The sequence below is a fragment of the Alligator mississippiensis genome, chromosome 3 (genome assembly GCF_030867095.1).
Source record: "Alligator mississippiensis isolate rAllMis1 chromosome 3, rAllMis1, whole genome shotgun sequence".
NCBI lineage: Eukaryota > Metazoa > Chordata > Crocodylia > Alligatoridae > Alligator > Alligator mississippiensis.
Window position 1 is genome coordinate 33,006,730 of NC_081826.1, and position 20,554 is coordinate 33,027,283.

Consider the following 20,554-nt stretch of genomic DNA (forward strand, 5'->3'; position numbering starts at 1 on the left):
CCAAGCCCTGCGGGACCCCACTGCCCACACCCTTCCAGGTTGAAACCGACCCATCCACCACGACTCTCTGGGTGCGACCCTCCAGCCAATTCACCACCCACCGGACTGTGTAGTCATCCAAGACACAGCCTCTTAACTTGTTCACCAGTATGGTGTGGGATACAGTATCTAAGGCCTTCCTGAAGTCTAAGTATACAACATCCACCCCTCCTCCTGTGTCCAGGCATTTCGTAACCTGGTCATAAAAAGAGACTAGATTGGTCAGGCACGATCTGCCTGCCATGAACCCGTGCTGATTTCCCCTCAGCATAATTTGTCCTGCCGGGCTCTCGCAAATGTGAGCCTTGATAATTTTTTCAAAGATTTTGCCAAGGATGGAGGTGAGACTGACTGGCCTATAGTTGCCCGGGTCCTCCTTCCTCCCCTTCTTGAAAATGGGGACCACATTGGCCCTTTTCCAGTCCTCCAGGACTTGGCCCATGCGCCACGAGCGTTCAAATATTCCCGCCAGTGGCTATGCAATGATGTCGGCCAGTGCCTTCAGCACCCTCGGATGGAGCTCATCCAGGCCTGCCGACTTAAAGGCATCCAGTTCTTCCAAGTGTCTCTGCACCATCTCAGGGTCTACGCATGGTAGTCTGGTGCCTTGCTGCTGCCTCTCTACAACTCCAGTGAGAGACTTGTCATGCCCCTCGCTTAGGAACAGAGGCAAAGAACTCGTTGAGGAGTTCAGCCTTGTCCCCCCTGTCTGTCACCAATTGTTTCTGCCCATTTAGCAGTGGTCCTATTCCTCCCTGGGCCTTCCTTTTACTCCCTATATATCTAAAAAACAATTTCTTGTTGTCCTTTACTTGGGATGCCATCCTCAGCTCCACGGTAGCTTTGGCCCATCTAACTGCCTCCCTACAAGCGCGAGCAGAGGAGGTATATTCTTCTTTGGTGATCTCTCCCTGTTTCCACTTTTTATGTGCTCCCCTTTTGGCCCTTAGGCTGCCCTGGATTTCTTTGGTCAGAAAAGGAAGCCTCCTGGCCCCTTTCCCTCTTTTTCCTCTCATCGGGATCGTCTCGCTTTGTGCCCGAAGGATCATTTCCTTAAGGTACAGCCACTCTTCTTGGGCTCCCATCACTTCAAAACTCCTACTCTGCAGCGCGTCCTTGACTAATCGCATGATTTCATTCAAATCAGCTTTCCTAAAGTCTATTGGGTGAATTTGATATCTTTTATTAGACCAACCCAAATGGTTGGAGAATAGTTATTAAGCAAGCTTTCGGGTTCAAAAACCCTTCGTCAGGCTAAGGACGCTGCAGCAGTTGCTGCGTGCTCCACCCTACTAGTTACCTTACCCACTCAACGTCTTATGAAGAATTATATTATTAGGTGATCACTGTCCCCCAGATGGCTACCGATCTGTAGGTCCCCTTCCATGTCATCCCCCGTTGCCAATACCAGATCCAGTAAGGCATTCCCCCTAGTGCGACCGTGTACCTCCTGTGTCAGGTGGAGGTCCTGTACACAGGTTAGAAAGCTGCATGAATGGTGGGACTTCTCAGTCAACTTATGGCCATTATTCCTTTTTACTCCCGGTAGTGCTGAGGGGAACAGGGACTCTCACATTGCCTGCTGGTCCCCCTTGGTCAGCTTATAGATGGCCACCAGATTCCCTCTCAGCCTTCTCTTGTGAAGGCTGAACAGGTTCAGGTCCTGTAGCCTCTCCTTGTAGGCTCTGCCCTGCTGCCCCCTGACCAAGCGCATGGCCCTCCTCTGGAGCCTCTCGATGCTGTCCACATCCCTCCTGAAGTGCGGTGCCCAGAACTGGACACAATACTCCAACTGCAGCCTGACCAATGTCGCATATAGGGGGGGGATCACCTCCTTGGACCTGCTCGTGATGCATCTGTGGATGCATGACAAGGTGCGGTTAGCCTTCCTGACTGAGTCCCCACATTGTTGGCCCATGTTCATCTTGGAATCAGTAGTGACTCCAAGATCCTTTTCTGCCTCTGTGCTGATGAGAAGGGAGTTCCCCAGCCTGTAGGTATGCTGCTGGTTCTTCCTCCCCAGTTGCAATACCTTGCACTTGTCAGTATTGAAACCCATCCTATTTTCATCTGCCTACCCCTGTAACCTGTCCAGATCTAGTTGTAGCCTGTCCCTCCCTTCTAGCATGCCCACCTCTCCCCACATCTTAATGTCATCCATGAATTTGAACAGGGTGCTTTTCACCCCCTCATCCAAGTCACTAATGAAGATGTTGAAGGCCTTCCTAAAGTACAGAAAGATTATATCCACTGTGACACCTGCATCCAAGAATTTTCGACCTGGTCGTAGAAGGCAACCAGGTTGGTCTGACAGGATCTGCCTCTAGTGAACCCATGCTGATTGCCCCTAAGCATAATCTCCCCTGCTGGTCCCTCGCAGATGTGCTTTTGGATAATTTTCTCAAAGAGCTTTCCCAGAACCGAGGTAAGATTAACAAGCCTATAGTTTCCTGGGTCCTCTTTCCTTCCTTTTTTGAAAATGGGGACCACATGCCCTTTTCCAGTCCTCTGGCACCTCACCAGAGCACCACAAGTGCTCATAAAGCTGTGACAGGGGTCCTGCAATGACCCCTGCCAATTCCCTCAGCACTCTGGGGTGGAGATCGTCAGGACCTGCAGATTTGAACACATTTAGTCCCACCAGAAGTTCCCTGACTAGGTCCTCACTGACCGTGGGCCTGGCTGCAAAAGAATCTGTTGAAGAGGTCAACTTTGTAATCTGGTGTGACCACCAGATTGCCAAGAGTGTCCTGCAGAGGCCCCATGTTATCCGGTACCTTCTTTTTACTCCCTATGTATTTAATAAAGGACTTCTTGTTATCTTTGATCCGGGTCAGTAGTCACAGTTCCGTCTCTGCTTTAGCCTTCCTAATGTTGTGCCCCAGCTCAAGTCTGGGATCGTGCCTGGTATGCAAAGGCCAATAAAGATACCAGGGGTGAAAGTACAAAGAAGGTTTATTGCTAGCAATAAAAGATGCAAGCGGAATAATTCACGTAACAAGCACACCTACTACTACTTCTAAGCATCTTTTATACAGGAATTTTCAAGCCTTCGCAAGCGTGCTTGTTTAATGATTGGTTATAAGTGAGTGACGCAAGAAGTTCTTTACTGAGCATGTCTCTATACCTGTGTTTTAGCCATGTATCTCATTTACATACATGTGTGTTTCATTAGCATACTTTTTCCCCACCTAGGGGTGTGATTTTTAGTATTTTAATGAGCCCTCTAACCCGGTACTCTGTTTCTTCTTTTGTTTTCAAGCCCCCTTTATCTAAGATTGTCTCCTCCTTATCATTGCAGATGGGCATTCTTCACATAGCATTCTCTTCTTCATCTTCGAGTAGAGGTTTCTAGGTCACTCCTTACATTTCCCCCTTTTGGAGCATTTTTAATTATTATTATAATTGCTCCATTCAATTTGGTTTAACACAAATCTAGTATCATGAGCTTTCTTTGTTTGTAAAATCATTTGATTTACCTTAGGCCTGAAGATAGATATAAAAACAGGTAAGCATTGGATACAGCAAAAAACCATGATTCCTATAACACAGAAAGAGACAACTATACTAAATAACTGTCTCAACCATCTAAAATTGGGAAGCCAGGAACTTAACCAGGAAAAGTCTAAGCCAGATGATTCTTTTAACGTCTGTGCCAATTGTTGTAAGGCACCAATTTTGTCTTCCATTAGCACAGAATTATCAGTGAGGTTGAAACAACACGTTCCTTTTAAAGTGTCACACCCAAGATTGTGTCGTAATAAGAGATAATCAATAGCAGCTCTATTCTCCAAGACAGCGTCCCATAATTGTTTTTGTTCAGCATTCAGGGCTGAAAGAGCTCGGGATGTAGCGTTTAGTCCTTTTGCTAGAACACAGGCAACTGCATTAAGATTTCTGCTATTACTTACAGCGAGGCCCGGAACCCCCACCATAGATGCAGCTAATGCTACGTATTCAGCCTTAGATAATAGTCCAGGGGAATCATTCTCATCACAATCGGCGGTGAGAGTAGTGTATGCCCACTTATACCTCCCACTGAGAGGGGTTTGTTCAGTGTGCATTAGGTCAGATTTCCTTGGAAGAGCTGCAGTTACCCGGACAATGGTGCATGGTCCTCCTGCAGTGTTCACTGGGAGGTATGAATATATTATTCTCCCGCAGGCTAGAAACCATCCTCGAGGAAGGACGGTATGTGCGTATGCATAGGATATTTGACTGGTCTCATTACAGAGGACATTTTTACCTTGGTTCAATTTAAGGCAATTACCAGTACAATTAACCATTAGGAAAAATTCGGAAGCATTATCTGTTGCCTGAACCCGTAAGGAGAACATGTTTCTGCTTTTATCTTTTACAATAGTCCCCCAAATATATATATCCTGATATGTACTTTCCTTATCTATATCTTTCAGCATAGTATAATTTTGTAAAATTTTCAAAGGGGTTGGTACTGCGATTAAGCATGAGGTAAAAACCAGGTGAGCATTGATCCCTCCCGCTAAGCAGAAGTCCGTTCTATTTAAAACTTCCCCGGGCCAGATAAATCCAGACATTTTCCTGAGGATCAAATTTTTGTTGTAAAAGGTTTTCCCCTCTTATGAGAAGGAATGGACAGATCAGGATGCCACACAATAAAACCTTGACCAATTTCATGATAAGGGCTGTAAAACTTGATCAAAAATTGACAAATTATTTAAAGTTCCTTTCTTCTGAATAGGAATTTTAAGTCTCTTATTGGCTTCACCTTCCACTGTTCTCTGCCTCCAGTCCCGGAGTCTGCAGGGGTTTCTTCTTGTTCTGGTCCAGCCACCGGCTTTAGGCGACTGGAATGTATCCAAGTCTTGATTCCCTCGAGCTTTGCTGCCGTCAGGGTCGTCAAAAGCACCCTATATGGGCTCTTCCATCTGGCTCGAAGTGGTTCCTCGTCCCAGTCTTTCACAAGGGCGTAACTCCCAGGTAATAGTCGGTTTTCCGGGGCAGGAGACTGATCCTGTGACCGCAGCATGTCCCATACCTGCATACATTATCTCAAACAGGCTTAATCCCAATTTAGAATGTGGTGCGACCCTTACTCGTAACAGGGCCAAGGGTAGGGCCTCTGGCCATTTGAGTCAAGCTTCTTGGCAAATCTTTGCAAGGTGTCTTTTTAAGGTCTGATTCATACGTTCCACCTTTCCACTGGACTGGGGTCGCCAAGGGGTGTGTAAATGCCAGCTGATTCCCAGGAACTCAGAAACCTTCTGAGTAATTTGTGCAATGAAATGTGGGCCATTGTCTGACCCTATTCCTTTTGGAAGTCCGAAGCAAGGTATGATTTCTCGTAGGAGTGCCTTTACCACCTCTCGGGCTTGGGCAGTCCGACATGGGAAGCACTCAACCCAATTAGAAAAGTGTCCACAAAGACAAGAAGATATCTCATCCCTTGTTGCCGGTAAAATCCACCTGCTATTCTTCTCCTGGCCCATTGCCTATTCTCTGATGTCCTGGAGTTTCTTTTTTCCCTCCTTTTGGGTTATTTCTCTGGCAGACCTCACATGTTTCTGATACCCTCTTGGCAGCATCTTTTAATCCCACTCCAGTTACATAGTGACTGATCCATCTTACCAGGGCCCTGGGTCCATAGTGGGTGCCATGATGAGCGCTCTTTACTACCTCATGAACCCAGACAGCTGGGATGATAATGCGGCCATCCTTTGCTACTAGCCACCCGTGCTCCCCCTTCTTTGCTTGAAACTCTTTTATTAATTGTTTGTCTTTTTCCCCATACTGTGGTGTCACAGGCTGGTATAGGTCTGGGAGGAGAGGTAACAGATTACTTACTTCGGGCAGCAAGTCTGTCTGAGGTCTTTTAGCTGCTCTCTTTGCTGTAGTGTCAGCAAATCGATTACCTTTTGTGGAGGGGTCGTTCCCTTTCTGATGTGCCTTACAATGCATTACCGCTACCTCCTTCCATTCCCAGACTGCCTTGAGGAGAGCTTTTATTTGCTTGCTATGTTTAATACTTACTCCTTTAGCATCAAGTAGACCCCGCTCTTTCCACAGCACTCCGTGAGCATGTAAAACAAGGAAAACATATTTAGAATCAGTATAAATATTAACAGTTTTGTTGGCCGCCAATTGCAAAGCCCGAGTCATAGCAATGAGTTCAGCCTTTTGAGCTGAAACAGATGGGTTTAAAGGTCCTGCTTCTATCACATGCTGTGTAGTCACGATAGCATATCCGGATTTTTTAATTCCATTCTCCATACTCGAGCTGCCATCCGTGTAGAATTCCAGTTCAGCATTGTCAAGGGGTCAGTCTCTCAGGTTTGGTCTTGAGGAGTAAACAGCTTCCAATGTTTGCAGGCAATCATGTACAAGATCTGGTGTGTCAGCCATAGGTGGCAACAGTGTTGCTGGATTTACAGTGCGAGAAATGGCCAATTTTATTTCAGGCTTATTGAGAAGGATGGCCTGATATCGAGCCATTCGTCCCGGGGTTAACCAGTTCCCTCCTTTTTGCTCCAGGACTGTAAGCACTGCGTGAGGCACATATACAGTCATTTCATGGCCTAGGGTTAACTTTTCAGCTTCTTGTATTAGCAGACAGGTGGCAGCAACGGCCTGGAGATAAGCAGGCCATCCGGATGACACAAGGTCTAATTACTTAGAAAAATATGCCACTGGTCGTTGCCAGCTACCTAATTTTTGTGTTAATACTCCAACGGCCACCCCCTTTGGTCATGCACAAAAAGGGAAAAAGGCTTTCTCATGTCCGGTAATCCTAAGGCGGGTGCAGAATGCTTGCTCACACTCTTCAGTCCATTCGAGCACCTTTTCATCACCTTGTGTAGCTCCATACAGAGGTTTTGCAATAACCCCAAAATTTGGAATCCAAATCCTGCAAAAACCTACTGTACCTAAGAAGCCCCGTAGTTGCTTCTTTATTTTTGGGGTTGCTAGCCGGCATATAGCTTCTTTTCTTTCAGGCAACAGGGCTCTCTGACCAGGCTGTAGTTCAAATCCCAGATATGTTACCTTCTGGGACATTGGTTGCATCTTACTTTTGGACACCTGGTATCCTTCTTGTCCCAGAAAATTAAGGAGGCAGATTGTTCCTTCCAGTCAACTTGCTTCAGTGGTGGCTGTTAAAAGCAAGTCATCCACATATTGCAGAAGGGCACAGGACAGTGGCTGTTTTAGCCTACGTAAATCCTTGCTTAACGCAGTGCCGAATAGGGTCGGGCTGTTTTTAAACCCTTGGGGTAAGACAGTCCAGCAAAACTGAGTCTTAATGCTAGTATCTGGGTCTTCCCATTCAAATGCAAATATTTCCTGAGATTGCCTCTCTACCGGTATACAGAAGAAAGCATCTTTTAAATCAATAACTGTGAACCAGTTATGAGCTGGGTTCAAGGCAGACAGCAGGGTGTATGGGTTGGGGACAACTGGGTGTATACTCACGACCATTTATTTACAGCTCTCAGGTCTTGAACAAAATGATATTCGTCACTCTTGGGCTTCTTCACGGGCAAGATGGGTGTGTTAAAAGCTGATGTGCATTCACGGAGAAGGCCATACTCCAGGAACCGTTCAACTAATGGTTTCAGTCCTTTCCTGGCTTCCATCCGCATTGGATATTGTTTCACGCATGGAGGCTGAGCCCCTGGCAAAAGTTGAATCTTTACAGGGTCAGCATTTTTAGCCTTCCCGGGTCGGTGACTTGCCCATACCCATGGAACAACAGCATCAAGCAGGGGTTGAGGAATATCCGGTGTACTTTCCTCTCAGAGAAGGCCAAGAAGGCAGGCCTGCAGGTGCCACCCCTTTTCAGGAGGCACCGTTAGGAACATTTGCCCATCCTGAAATGACAACATAGCTTGCAGTTTACAGAGGAGGTCTCTCCCTAAAAGGGGAACGGGGCAGTCTGGCATATACAACAATTGATAGGTGACTTCGGCCTGCCCAAGATTACAGGCCATTGGCTGTAGGAAGGGCCGTGTTACTGCCTTCCCTGTGACCCCTACCACCAGCACAGTCTTTTTACTTAAAGGTTTCAGTTTTTGAGTTAAGACGGAATGAATAGCACCTGTATCGACGAGAAATTCTACCAATTCATCTCTGTCCCCTAGTTGCATTTTAACCAGAGGCTCACCAGGGGACACTGGGATCTGGGTTATCTTGCCCTCCTGGCCCTCCGGTCCCCTTCAATCTGAATCCCCTCCAAAAGCAAACAGTCCACTGCTCTCCTCTCTTTTCTTTTCACCTTCACCTACTTTCCGATTGGGGCATTCCCGCTTCCAGTGTCCCTTTTGTTTGCAATAGGCACACTGATCTTTCTCTAACAGACCCCGCCTCTGAGGCTGTCTCCGGGATCGCTCATTTCTGGGTTTTCCCATGATTGCAGCTGCCACTAGGGCTGCCTGCATTTTCATCTTTCTCTCCTCTTTCTTGTCCTGTTTCTTTTCCTGAACACTTTCTCGGTTAGTAAGCAATGTCTACTAGTTGGGAAATAGGCATACCTGCTGCTCCGTCTGTCTTCTGCAATTTCTTCCTAATGTCCGGTGCACTCTGACCTATGACGATCATATTTACCATGCGAGCGTTTGATGCATCCTCTGGGTCCTTGCGGGTGTATTTTCTGAAAGTAGTGTAGATTCTTTCCAAGAAGGCACTCAGGGTCTCATTCGTCTCCTGTCAAACCTCATACACCTTACTGAGATTCTGAGGTTTTTTCACAGCACCTCTCAATCCTCGGAGGATATATTCTCGATAGGCGCAGATAGAGGTCATATCTTGGTCTGGGTTCCAATCTGGCTCCTGGGTGGGGACATGTTTGTCCTTATTTCCATGTAGGCGCCCTGTGGTAATTTCCTTTTCCACGTACTCACGGGCTTTGTTTACTACCATCCTCCTTTCCTCTGGTGTCAACAGGACATCTAAGTGAGACTGAACATCTGCCCAAGTTGGGTTATGGGTTTTGAAAATCATTTCAAACAGGTTTCGTACCTTTTCAGGATCCTCTCTCAAGCTGGGGGTATTGTTCCGCCAGTTATACAAATCTGAGGTAGTGAAAGGAATGTGCACAAAGGTTTGACGGTAGGTTGGCTCACCACCATCTTCAAGTGGTCCAGGTACCACTTGTTCTCTTAGGGGAAATACCCCATTTCCCTTCCCACAGCCAGGATCAGATTCCCTGTGATGTTTTCCCTTAACCCTGGAGTCTGCTCCTAACTGTACTCTCCACCCACCTCCCGGGGTTATATCAGGAGAAGTCGGGGGTTCTGGAGATTGCAAAGCACCTGACGGCCATGGTTGGTGCTGTTCCAGATCCCTGGGTCGGGGAGTGTTCTCAACCTCCGCCTCGAGGGGGGAAGATGGAGGAAGAGCAGATGCCAACGAGGAATCAGACAAATGAGGAGGAGGAGGGTGAAGAGGAGGAGGATAAAGTGGAGCTGGCAAAGGGAGCGGAACCTCCGGACAGGATTTTCAGTTGGTTGAGCCACTGCCACCTTACAGATCCTAACCCCCTTCCCCAATCCACATTTATCCAAAACCTTTCTATCCCTACAGAGAGACATAAACGCTTGTGCATACATCAATTCCTCCCATTTACCATTCTGCCGGCAGAACAAAATCAATTGTAAGATGGTATTATAATTAACACTTCCCTCTGGAGGCCAATGTTCTTGATCATCTAGCTTATAGCGTGGCCACGCAGTTTCACAGAAGAATTTAGCTTTCTTCTTAGTCATAGGATCCCCACCGAACTCTGCCCAATGTCCCAATACACAAGAGAGGGGGGTACATTCCCTAACCTTACTGTTAATAGTACCCATCTCAGGGCTGCCTTCCCGGTTCTGACCGTCCTACTTACCTGGGATCCAGAGATCTGTTCTTAGTCCTCGTCCTCACAGGGGAAAAATCACTGGTCTTGGACTCAGGCCAGATGGAATACTTACAGAGATAATCCCAGGTAGGCGTACTGATGGTAGGACTTATGCCCTTTCTACCCTCTCACCCAAGTGCCTGTTACTGGTACTTTCACTCTATGGCGTTGCACCGTTAGACTACTGCCGCCTCAGCGATCCAGCTCCCCCTGAAGCAAAAGTCTTACCAGGAAAAGAGATCCCGGGGCGCGCCTGACATTCGTTCCGGAGGAGTGGTCGGCTGGTCATCAGTTAGTCTGGGCAAAACCTTATCTAAGGCAGTCCCATCTGGGGTGCAAAAAACTGTTGTGCCCCAGCTGAAGTCTGGGATCGTGCCTGGTATGCAAAAGCCAATAAAGATACCAGGGGTGAAAGTACAAAGAAGGTTTATTGCTAGCAATAAAAGGTGCAAGCGGAATAATTCACGTAACAAGCACACCTACTACTACTTCTAAGCATCTTTTATACAGGAGTTTTCAAGCCTTTGCAAGCGTGCTTGTTTAATGATTGGTTATAAGTGAGTGATGCAAGAAGTTCTTTACTGAGCATGTCTCTATACCTGTGTTTTAGCCATGTATCTCATTTACATACGTGTGTGTTTCATTAGCATACTTTTTCCCCACCTAGGGGTGTGATTTTTAGTATTTTAATGAGCCCTCTAACCCGGTACTCTGTTTCTTCTTTTGTTTTCAAGCCCCCTTTATCTAAGACTGTCTGCTCCTTATCATTGCAGATGGGCATTCTTCACATAGCATTCTCTTCTTCTTCATCTTCGAGTAGAGGTTTCTAGGTCACTCCTTACACTAACACCCCCCTACAACCTCGAGCAATGGAGGTATAATCCTCCATGGTGATAGCCCCTCCCTTCCATTGGGTGTACGCCTCCTTTTTTGGCTTTGAGACATTCCTGGATGCTTTTGGTGAGTCATGAGGGCTTTTGAGCACTCTTGCCTCCTTTTATTCGCGTAGGGATTATCACCCTTTGGGCTTGGAGGATCGTTTCCTTAAGGAATGACCACACTTCTTAGACTCCCAAATTCCCTCCCCTCCGGGACCTCAGTGCCTCCCTGACTAATCTCCTTATCTCATTGAAATCCTCCCTCCTGAAGTCCAGAGCTGTTGCCTTGCTGCAGGCCTTTGACACCCTGCGCTGGATGGTGAATTCCAGTAAGCGATGATTGCTGTTGCCCAGGTGGTCGAGCACCCTCAGTCCCCTCACCAGGTCATCACCTGTGGCCATGACCAAGTCCAACAAGGCATTTCCCCTGGTGGGACTGTGCACCTCCTGGATTAGATGGAGGTCCTGTAACTCAGCTAGGAACCTACATGAGTGGTCAGACCTGGCTGACTGCTCTTCCCAACAGATGTCCGGATAGTTTAGGTCACCCATGATGACCACATCCTTTGACTTAACTGTCTCCATGAGCTGACCTGAGAATACCCAGTCCAGCTCTTCCCCCTGGTTGGGTGGCCTGTAGTAGACCCCCCCCCCCCCCCGTTAAGTCCCTTTCCCCCCAACCCCCTTGTATTCTGACTCAGAGCACTGCAGTCTGCCCGTCCTCTGACCCAGTGCTGTTTGTTGAGGATGTGTATTGCTCTTTGACATAGAGCGCCACACCCCCACCTTTCCTCCCCGTTCTATCCCGTCTGTACAGCCTATAGCCCTTGATGTTTACTACCCAGTTGTGTGTTGGATCCCACCAAGTTTCAGTGAGCCCCACTATGTCCGGGTTTGTGTTAGCTAGCAGGAGGGCAAGTTCCTCCTGCTTGTTCCCCATACTACGAGCATTAGTGTAGTATGTTTATAGAGTACTTGTCCTAAAACTTGCAGCAGTTTCAAAATAAGTAAACTGTATCAGTTATGGATAAAATAAATTTATGGGTACCTGTAGGCATTTTCCTTTATGCAAGTTACTACAGGGATGTTTATTTCTCGGTCATTGTTTTTAAATTGGCTCTTCACTTCCATGTGCTCAGGGAGAGCTGAGTCTGACAGTAAGAAAGGAGCCCCCGCAGGGGAAAGAAGTTGTGGGGAGGGAGGAAGGGGAGAGGGCAAGGGTGCTCCCTGATCCTCCCAGATTTATTTTCCCTACTGTAGCAGTGGGAAGGGAACAAATTCTAAGCAAACATCCAATGCGTAGATTCTATACCTGGAAAATGGAAAAAAATTATAAGTTCTAATTATTGGTGGGTCAACTTATATTCAGGGTTATCTTATATTTGAGTTAATACATATATTTAATGCTTTGTGTTTATACAGAGCATGGAATATTGAAAGAGGTCTGTTCTACATAGTGAAAGTCTATAACCTAAATAAAATAAAATATACATAATTCAAGGCACAGAGCAGTCGTTCAAAAATAAGTATGCTTTATTATTACAAATGATGAGAAAAATGAGAAGTGGAATTTCCTAAAGTATCTCTTTTTGAACAGTTTTCTTTTGACAAACAAGAGTAAGGTTCACAAAAGCAAAGAAGTGCATATGTTTTTGAAAGTACTTAAACCCATACTTGAAGGCATAATTTATCTCTAACACCAAGGTTTAGGAAACAAACATTGCCTCTGGGATGGTTTCTCCATGACTTCACGCCAGAGTTTATTATACCTATCTCCAAAGCAGCTGGTGCTGACCACCGGTGAGACAGGATATTGAAGAAGACAAATGACTAGTCTGATTTAGTATAGCAGTTCCCCAGTTCCTAGAATAGGAAGGCCATCCCATGTATGAGGGCTAGAAGGTGAAGAGTCAAGAGTGTGAGGAAGACAGGAATAAAAAGACAAGCAGAGGATTAACAGCATACAGAGGAATGGGACAAATGTAGGTGGTGACATGATTATGCAGATGAAGAGCAGAAGGTTGTATTTGAACTAGTAAAATATGAATGCTTGAAAAACAAAGGAGTAATTAAGGAAGACTACTGTAGCAACAGTGAGAGGAGTGAGGTCAACAACTCAGATAATGGCAGGCTACAGTAATCTAAGTGAGAAATGACAAGAATTAGTAGTTGTAATGGTGGGAAAAGAACAAACTTTGGCATTACAAAAGAAGAGAAACTTGTGGGAGGGAAAGTGTATGTGTATGTGTGTGTGTGCATAGAAGAGGGGGACAAGATAATACTTCCTTTAAGATCACCATGTCATTCCACTCAGTTCATTTGTAGGATCACCATGTCATTCCACTCACCATACACTACTGCACATCATTTCTTAAAGACTAAATACTTTATCCCAAAAATTCATTTAATCTCTGTTGAGTCAAAAAGCAGGACTCACAATCATACACCTGAATTAATTTATTCAGAATGATGGAACATGCCACTACCTTTCACTTAGTCTGTAGCAGGTGTGGACAAAATATAACCCATGGGCCATATCCAGCCTTCCAACTGATTGGATCCAGCCCATGGGAGGTGTCAGCCAATTGCTTGGATTCAATACGCGGCTGCCCCCATGGAGTTCTGCCTGGGGTACTCCATACCATGCTCCTACCTGCACCCACTGGCCCTGGACCAAACCAGTGTGGAGTTTGCTGGCAGAGCTGCTCGCAGTTTGGCTGCAGCCACCTGGGTGCTGCTCGGTTTCCCCGACATACAGCAGTGGCTCCTCCTCCTCCTGCCCTTTCCCTTGAAACACTGCTCCAGGTTGGAGGAAACTTCATCTGGATAGCTCCTAACCCAGCATGCAGGGCTCTGGCTCCATCACCCAGCTCTCTTCCACCCACTCCCTATGTAGCCCTCGAGCTCATATAATTGCCCACCCCTGGGCTATAGTGTCAGTTCCCTGAGACTTTCTGATTAAACAGTAAATAGGCTTGGTAGCTTTGTTGAAGATGAAGGTAATTTTAAAAGAAAATGAATGTGGTTTAATGAGTCTTGTACAGGGCATGCCTACACGTACATTAATGCACCATAGTTATGGTGCATTAAGCTTAATACCTGTAATAACAGGTACTAACATAATGTGCTGTAATTGGCGCCACTACACAGTAGCACCAGTGCATGTATTCTATGCGATGCTAATGTACAGTAGACTAATGCTAGTCTACTAGTGATTAGTTTCCTACCCTTGTTCACAACTCAAGATGTCTGAATGAGCATGAGACAGTTGTGTGCTTATCTTATTTGAATGATTTGTTCATTGCAAGCTGAAATAATAACTATAGTACTATATATCAATTTTTGTTTTTTGGCAAACATAAGGAAACTAAGAGTTCTTAGATGTATGTAATGACACATTGCCCTATACTTTAGATAACATTGGAAGTCTGGGAGTGGTGTCAAATATGAAATGCTAATAAAGCATGAAACAAAAATTTAATGCCAAATTCTTAAAGTACCTATTTAGAAAATTTGCTATGCTTTTTTCTTTTATTGCCATTTTTATGTTTGAATAATTCTATTGGTTAGTTAAATAGGAATAAAATAATCTGTGTTTGTAGAAGATGAGGATGATGCAGATTAATTACAACATCTAATTTATTTATTTTGCATTTAGAAAATATAGTTTTACCTCCACATCCTATTGTTTGGATTTCTTGTCCATAGGTTGTATCACACAAAGCAGTATGAAAGAAGTACAATGCTTAGCAATACAAAAGAAGCACTAATCAGTATAATCACCCATATATGCATTGTATCCCCAAATAGCAGTGTAAGAAGAGATGAGTTTTTCTAGTGTGCTGTGGCTTTGATGGATCCAGGATGCATCTCAAAATCCAGAGTCCGTCACATTCTGGCCTGCAGTTATTTCTAATTTAAGCTAGGAGCAAAGTCAGGAAGTGAAAGCCGGAGGAAGGAGGAGGAACCCACAGATTTTGTCTGCTAGTGTAGCTGGATTGACTAGAGGAGCAGCAAATGGGCAGAAGCCTGGAGGCTGCAATTTAACCCTTTGCAGGCCACTTACCTGTTTAACAGTCCTGATTTAAACTAAAAAACTCTAGTTTGAGCACCTCTACTTGTCTGAGTTTTGTCAGATACGTTAGAAGAGAAGAGATGATCTATCAAAGTGGCCAGATCTAAAATGAGTCAGGGTTTTACAGATTAAAAGAAATTACATAAATTCCAACCTGGAGCTAAATGAAGGCAAGTGCGAAATCAGCGTTAATGTATTTCAATATGTCCTTAATAAATGAGCTACAGAATTCTGATATAGCTTCCTTGTCTGAATAGTCCCAAAATGTAGTCTAATGTGGAACTGTTATAAAAGGCTAATAAGTAATATACTGCCTTCATCAAGCAGTAGATGAGGGCAATAACATAATAATACTTTATTAGTTTGTAGTGATTTTCCAATATTACTAATACTAATTTAGCCATAAAACATCTATACAAGGTAAGTATTTAAAGAACCAGTTTACAGATGGTGAAAAGTTTAAGTGACTTACTATTCAAATATATAAGAAAAAAATGTAATAATGAATTATTATGGTATAACTATTGCTTACTATTATACCATATTAAGAAAAATAATTAGTTATTTTAACAACTTTTTCCTAGGGTTTTGGTACCCCATCAGGTGAACATTGGCTGGGGAATGAGTTTATCTTTGCAGTAACGAGTCAGAGGCAATATTCTCTAAGAATTGAGTTAATGGACTGGGAAGGAAATCGGGCATATTCACAATATGACAGATTTCATATAGGAAATGAAAAACAGAATTACAGGTATGTACTTATTTGTGGTTTTTTTCACAATAATATTGTATTAATTTTTACCTAATGGACATTTATAGACATGCTCTGGGAGGGGAGGGAAGTGCTTTATTTAGAACATCTGCAAGAGCCACTGTAATTAAAACATTAGGAGTGTCACATGTATCAATGTGGCCACACTGAATAATGGCGGAGAGAGAGCTTCAGTTTTAGCACCTCCAACACCATTATTCAGTACGGGGATGCTGATACACTGACACTGGAGTCTGCTAGAGCACGGTAATTACCACACGCCACCAGGGTTGATTAATTGAGTCTGCTCTGCTGCACTGTAATTACAGCACATTAGAGCAGCCTTGCTGCACTTGCATAGGCACCCAATGCGAATAAAGGAGACTTAGTTTAACCAAGGAATCTAATTTTCTAGCAGGGGAATGTGAAAGAAGAAACTAATATATGTGACAATAGCAGTATGGTCAAAAGAGGATTATGCAACTGAAATCTATTTGGATTTGATGGATAGTGGGTGGGGATGGCTGTGAGCCACCTGAAAATCTTGGAGGGAAGAGCACCCGGGAAGCACTCCTTGGAGATATAAGGGTTCTCAGTCAGGTATTAAACCATTTCCCCTACCTAAGAAGTCAGCAAAAGTAAGATTAGGGTTCCTGGATGTCCTGCAGAGGGAACAGTTTTGATAATTTCATATGTAAAGGAGTTCCTCACCTCCCACCCTCCCCCCGCCACCTGCCGTGAATGGGCTTTGAGCAAGGGTGGACCCATGGGGAGGAGGGGTGCAGTGGTTCAGTTGCACCCCCTTTGATATCTGCTCCATGCAAACCTTTAAAACCAAACCTTTAAAACCCAAACGTTTAACACCAGGTGCTCTGGGACTGCTGATAACATTTCTATTTAGGCAGTGCTGAGAGTCAGTTGACTTCATGGCTTATTATCAACTCCCTTATTCCTGTCAATCTGTCTTCAACAATCCTTTCTCCTTTTCAATGGTTTTGATGTTCCACTATTCAAACTATCCTTTCTTTTGAAATGTTGCTGTCTATTAGCCATTCTTGGTAATGTTTCTCTTCTGTTTCACAGAATTGTGGACTGTTTTAAGCACTAGCTAGAAATCTTAACTCGGGTGTAGAAATGACCACGGATCTGGTTTTCGGTTCACGATGGGAAAACGCGGTCAAATGTGGATTTTGAGGAGAAAAGCACAGATTTTCTCATTTAAAGGAGAAAACCCCAGATTTTCTCCTTTAAAGGAGAAAAAAATGTGTGAAAAAGGGAGTTTCAGCCTGCATGGGGCTGGGAGGAGCAGCAGGAGGGCAATCAGGCAGGGGGTGCCATGTGCATGTGCTCGCTCACACAAGCGTGTGGCCACCAGGCAGCCTGGAGAGCAGCTCCCACAGCTCCCCACAGATAATTCAGGGTGGATTGAGGCCCCCATAGTGAGGGAGGGAGGGACTTGGGCAGGGCTGGGGCTGGGGTTGTTGGCTAGCTGGGAAGTGCATGGGGTTTGGGCCCAGGGCTGGAATCTGTGGCCATAGGGCCCAAGTGGGGCATGGGACAGGGCTGTGGGTGAGTCATCTGTGGGACAGGGGGGCTGTACCCCACTACTGCTTGCATTTCCAGGGAGGTGTGGGGGGCACATGCCCCCCCCCAGAATTGTGCATGGGGTGGGGATGGGCTGCCCACTGTGGACTCAGGCTCCCCACCCTGCTGCCCTCCCCCAGGGACCCCCATGGCCCAGTGACTGGGACCCAGCATGGCAGAGCAGAGCAGAGCAGGGTCAAGCAGGGAAGCTTGGTGCTGCTGCTGGGAGCCCCGTGTCTCCATAGCAAGGCACCCACTGTCCACCCGACACCAGCAAGGGACGCAAGTCTGCACTGGCACCCCCACTGCTGCTGGGTGGGAAGGGAATGCTTCGCCATGGCAGCATGGGACTTACAGCAGCAGCATCAAGCTTTCCTACCCTGCTCTACCCTGTTTTGCCAGGTCCTGCCCACTTGGCTGTGGAGGCTGTGTGGGAGAGCAACAGAACAGGGAGCCCGATCCCACAGCAGGCAGCCCCCCCCCTCCCCCCCCAATGGGCTCTACTCTGGCCATGCCACTTACGGGGGAAGGGGAGCTGGGCTGTGCACTCCACTCTGCTGCAGCAGCCACCACCAGTCCCCATGGGAGGCAGCCAGGGCTCAGGCCCTGCTGCTGGGAGCAGGGGTCTGTGGACCTGGGTTTCTGGCTCCATAGCCCTGGAAGCAGCAGAGTTGGAGGGTGGAGGACTCTGGGTGGGGAGTGAGGGGTAACAGCAGGGATGGAGGTATGTGGGTCAGGAGTGAGGGGAAATGGCATGGGCAGGGCACTGGCATATCAGGGCTTCTCAGAGCCACAAAGCAGTGAGGTGGGTGGGAGAGCTGGAGCTGGACCTGCATCCTGGTGAGCAAAGGGGGTGGGGAACCTCTGATTTTCAATAATACAGAAACCCAAAATCAAATGCCATAATATATAGGTATTTGGAGTTTATTTTATTATAATGATTGAGGCACTGGTAGGCTTCCAAATTGCTTTAAAACTGTAAATATGTCAATAAAATATTGCGTTCAACTGATGTCTGTATAGTATATATACCTGTGAGCGTGTGTGTGTGTGTGTGTGTGTGTGTGTGTATGTGTGTGTGTTTATATATATATATATATATATATATATATATATATATATCATTTTAATCACAGAAAAATGCAGATTTGGGGGGTTTAATCAGATAATTTGTGGGGAGTTTATCAGATAATTTGCAATTTTTAAACAGAGAAAACCAGGATCCCTGGAAATGACTCACAATGTAGTATGGGAGGCATTGTAACGATGCTTTTATGACCAGGTAACTAAATCCTTGGATGATGGTGTCGCCGTGGACATAGTCTTTCTAGACTTTAAGAAGGCCCTGACACTGTCTCTCACCCCATTCTCATTAATAAATTAAGTGACTGTGGCATTGATGCCTACACAGTTGGATGGGTAAAAAACTGGCTGATGGGATGCACCCAGAGAGTAGTGGTGGATGGGTTTCATTCATAGATTCATAGATTCATAGATGTTAGGGTCAGAAGGGACCTCAATAGATCATCAAGTCCGACCCCCTGCATAAGCAGGAAAGAGTGCTGGCTCTAGATGACACCAGCTAGATGCATATCTAACCTCCTCTTGAAGACCCCCAGGGTAGGGGAGAGCACCACCTCCCTTGGGAGCCCGTTCCAGACCTTGGCCACTCGAACTGTGAAGAAGTTCTTCCTAATGTCCAATCTAAATCTGCTCTCTGCTAGCTTGTGGCCATTGTTTCTTGTAACCCCCGGGGGCGCCTTGGTGAATAAAAACTCACCAATTCCCTTCTGTGCCCCCGTGATGAACTTAAAGGCAGCCACAAGGTCGCCTCTCAACCTTCTCTTGCGGAGGCTGAAAAGGTCCAGTTTCTCTAGTCTCTCCTCGTAGGGCTTGGTCTGCAGGCCCTTGACCATACGAGTGGCCCTTCTCTGGACCCTCTCCAGGTTATCCGCATCCTTCTTGAAGTGTGGCGCCCAGAATTGCACGCAGTACTCCAACTGCGGTCTGACCAGCGCCCGATAGAGGGGAAGTATCACCTCCTTGGACCTATTCGTCATGCATCTGCTGATGCACGATAAAGTGCCATTGGCTTCTCTGATGGCTTTGTCACACTGCCGACTCATGTTCATCTTGGAGTCCACTAGGACTCCAAGATCCTTTTCCACTTCTGTGCCACCCAGCAGGTCATTCCCTAGGCTGTAGGTGTGCTGGACATTTTTCCTCCCTAGGTGCAGCACTTTGCATTTCTCCGTGTTGAACTGCATTCTGTTGTTTTCTGCCCACTTGTCCAACCTGTCCAGGTCTGCTTGCAGCTGTTCCCTGCCCTCCAGCGTGTCCACTTCTCCCCATAGCTTTGTGTCATCCGCAAACTTGGACAGAGTACACTTCACTCCCTCGTCCAAGTCGCTGATGAAGACATTGAAGAGTATCAGTCCAAGGACCAAGCCCTGCGGGACCCCACTGCCCACACCCTTCCAGGTTGAAACCGACCCATCCACCACGACTCTCTGGGTGCGGCCCTCTAGCCAATTCGCCACCCACCAGACTGTGTAGTCATCCACGTCACAGCCTCTTAACTTGTTCACCAGTATGGGGTGGGATACCGTATCGAAGGCTTTCCTGAAGTCTAAGTATACAACATCCACCCCTCCTCCTGTGTCCAGGTGTTTTGTAACCTGGTCATAGAAAGAGACTAGATTGGTCAGGCACGATCTGCCCGCAACAAACCCGTGCTGGTTTCCCCTCAGCATAATTTGCTTGTACTCAACCTGGTGAGATGTGAGCAGTGGGGTCCCCCATTGCTCAGTCCTCGGGCCCGCACTGTTTAACATCTTCATCAGTGACTTGGACAAGGGGGTGGAAAGCACGCTGTCCAAGTTTGCTGATGACACTAAGATGTGGGGTGAGGTGGACACACTTGAAGACAGAGAGAGGCTGCAACTAGATTTAGACAGACTACAAACGTGGGCAGATGAGAATAGGCTGGAGTTCAACGTAGACAAATGCAGGGTGCTGTACCTTGGGAGAAGGAATCCACAGCATGCATACAGGCTGGGGGGTTCCCCTCTTGAAAGCACAGAGGCAGAAAGGGATCTTGGAGTCATTATTGACTCCAAAATGAACATGAGCCGCCAATGCCAGACCACAGCCCTCAAGGCCAGCCATACCTTGTCATGCACCCAAAGATGCATCTCAGGCTCTTTCAGAGAGGTGATACTCCCCCTCTATGCAACATTGGTCAGGCCACAATTGGAGTAATGGATCCAGTACTGGGTGCTACACTTTAAAAAGGATATGGCCAGCCTGGAGAAAGTTCAGAGGAGGGCCACCTGCTTGGTGAGAGGGCAGCAGAA

General features: G+C 46.3%; 1 protein-coding gene across 1 annotated transcript in view; it reads left to right on the plus strand.

Annotated features, from left to right (window-relative positions):
• The window catches only part of ANGPT1 (angiopoietin 1), a 267,589-nt gene that overhangs the window by 195,185 nt on the left and 51,850 nt on the right, over window positions 1–20,554 (plus strand). The window contains exon 7 of the mRNA XM_014611618.3: window positions 15,448–15,614. Within this exon, the coding sequence (XP_014467104.1) occupies window positions 15,448–15,614 (167 nt within the window). The remainder of the gene's footprint in view (window positions 1–15,447; window positions 15,615–20,554) is intronic.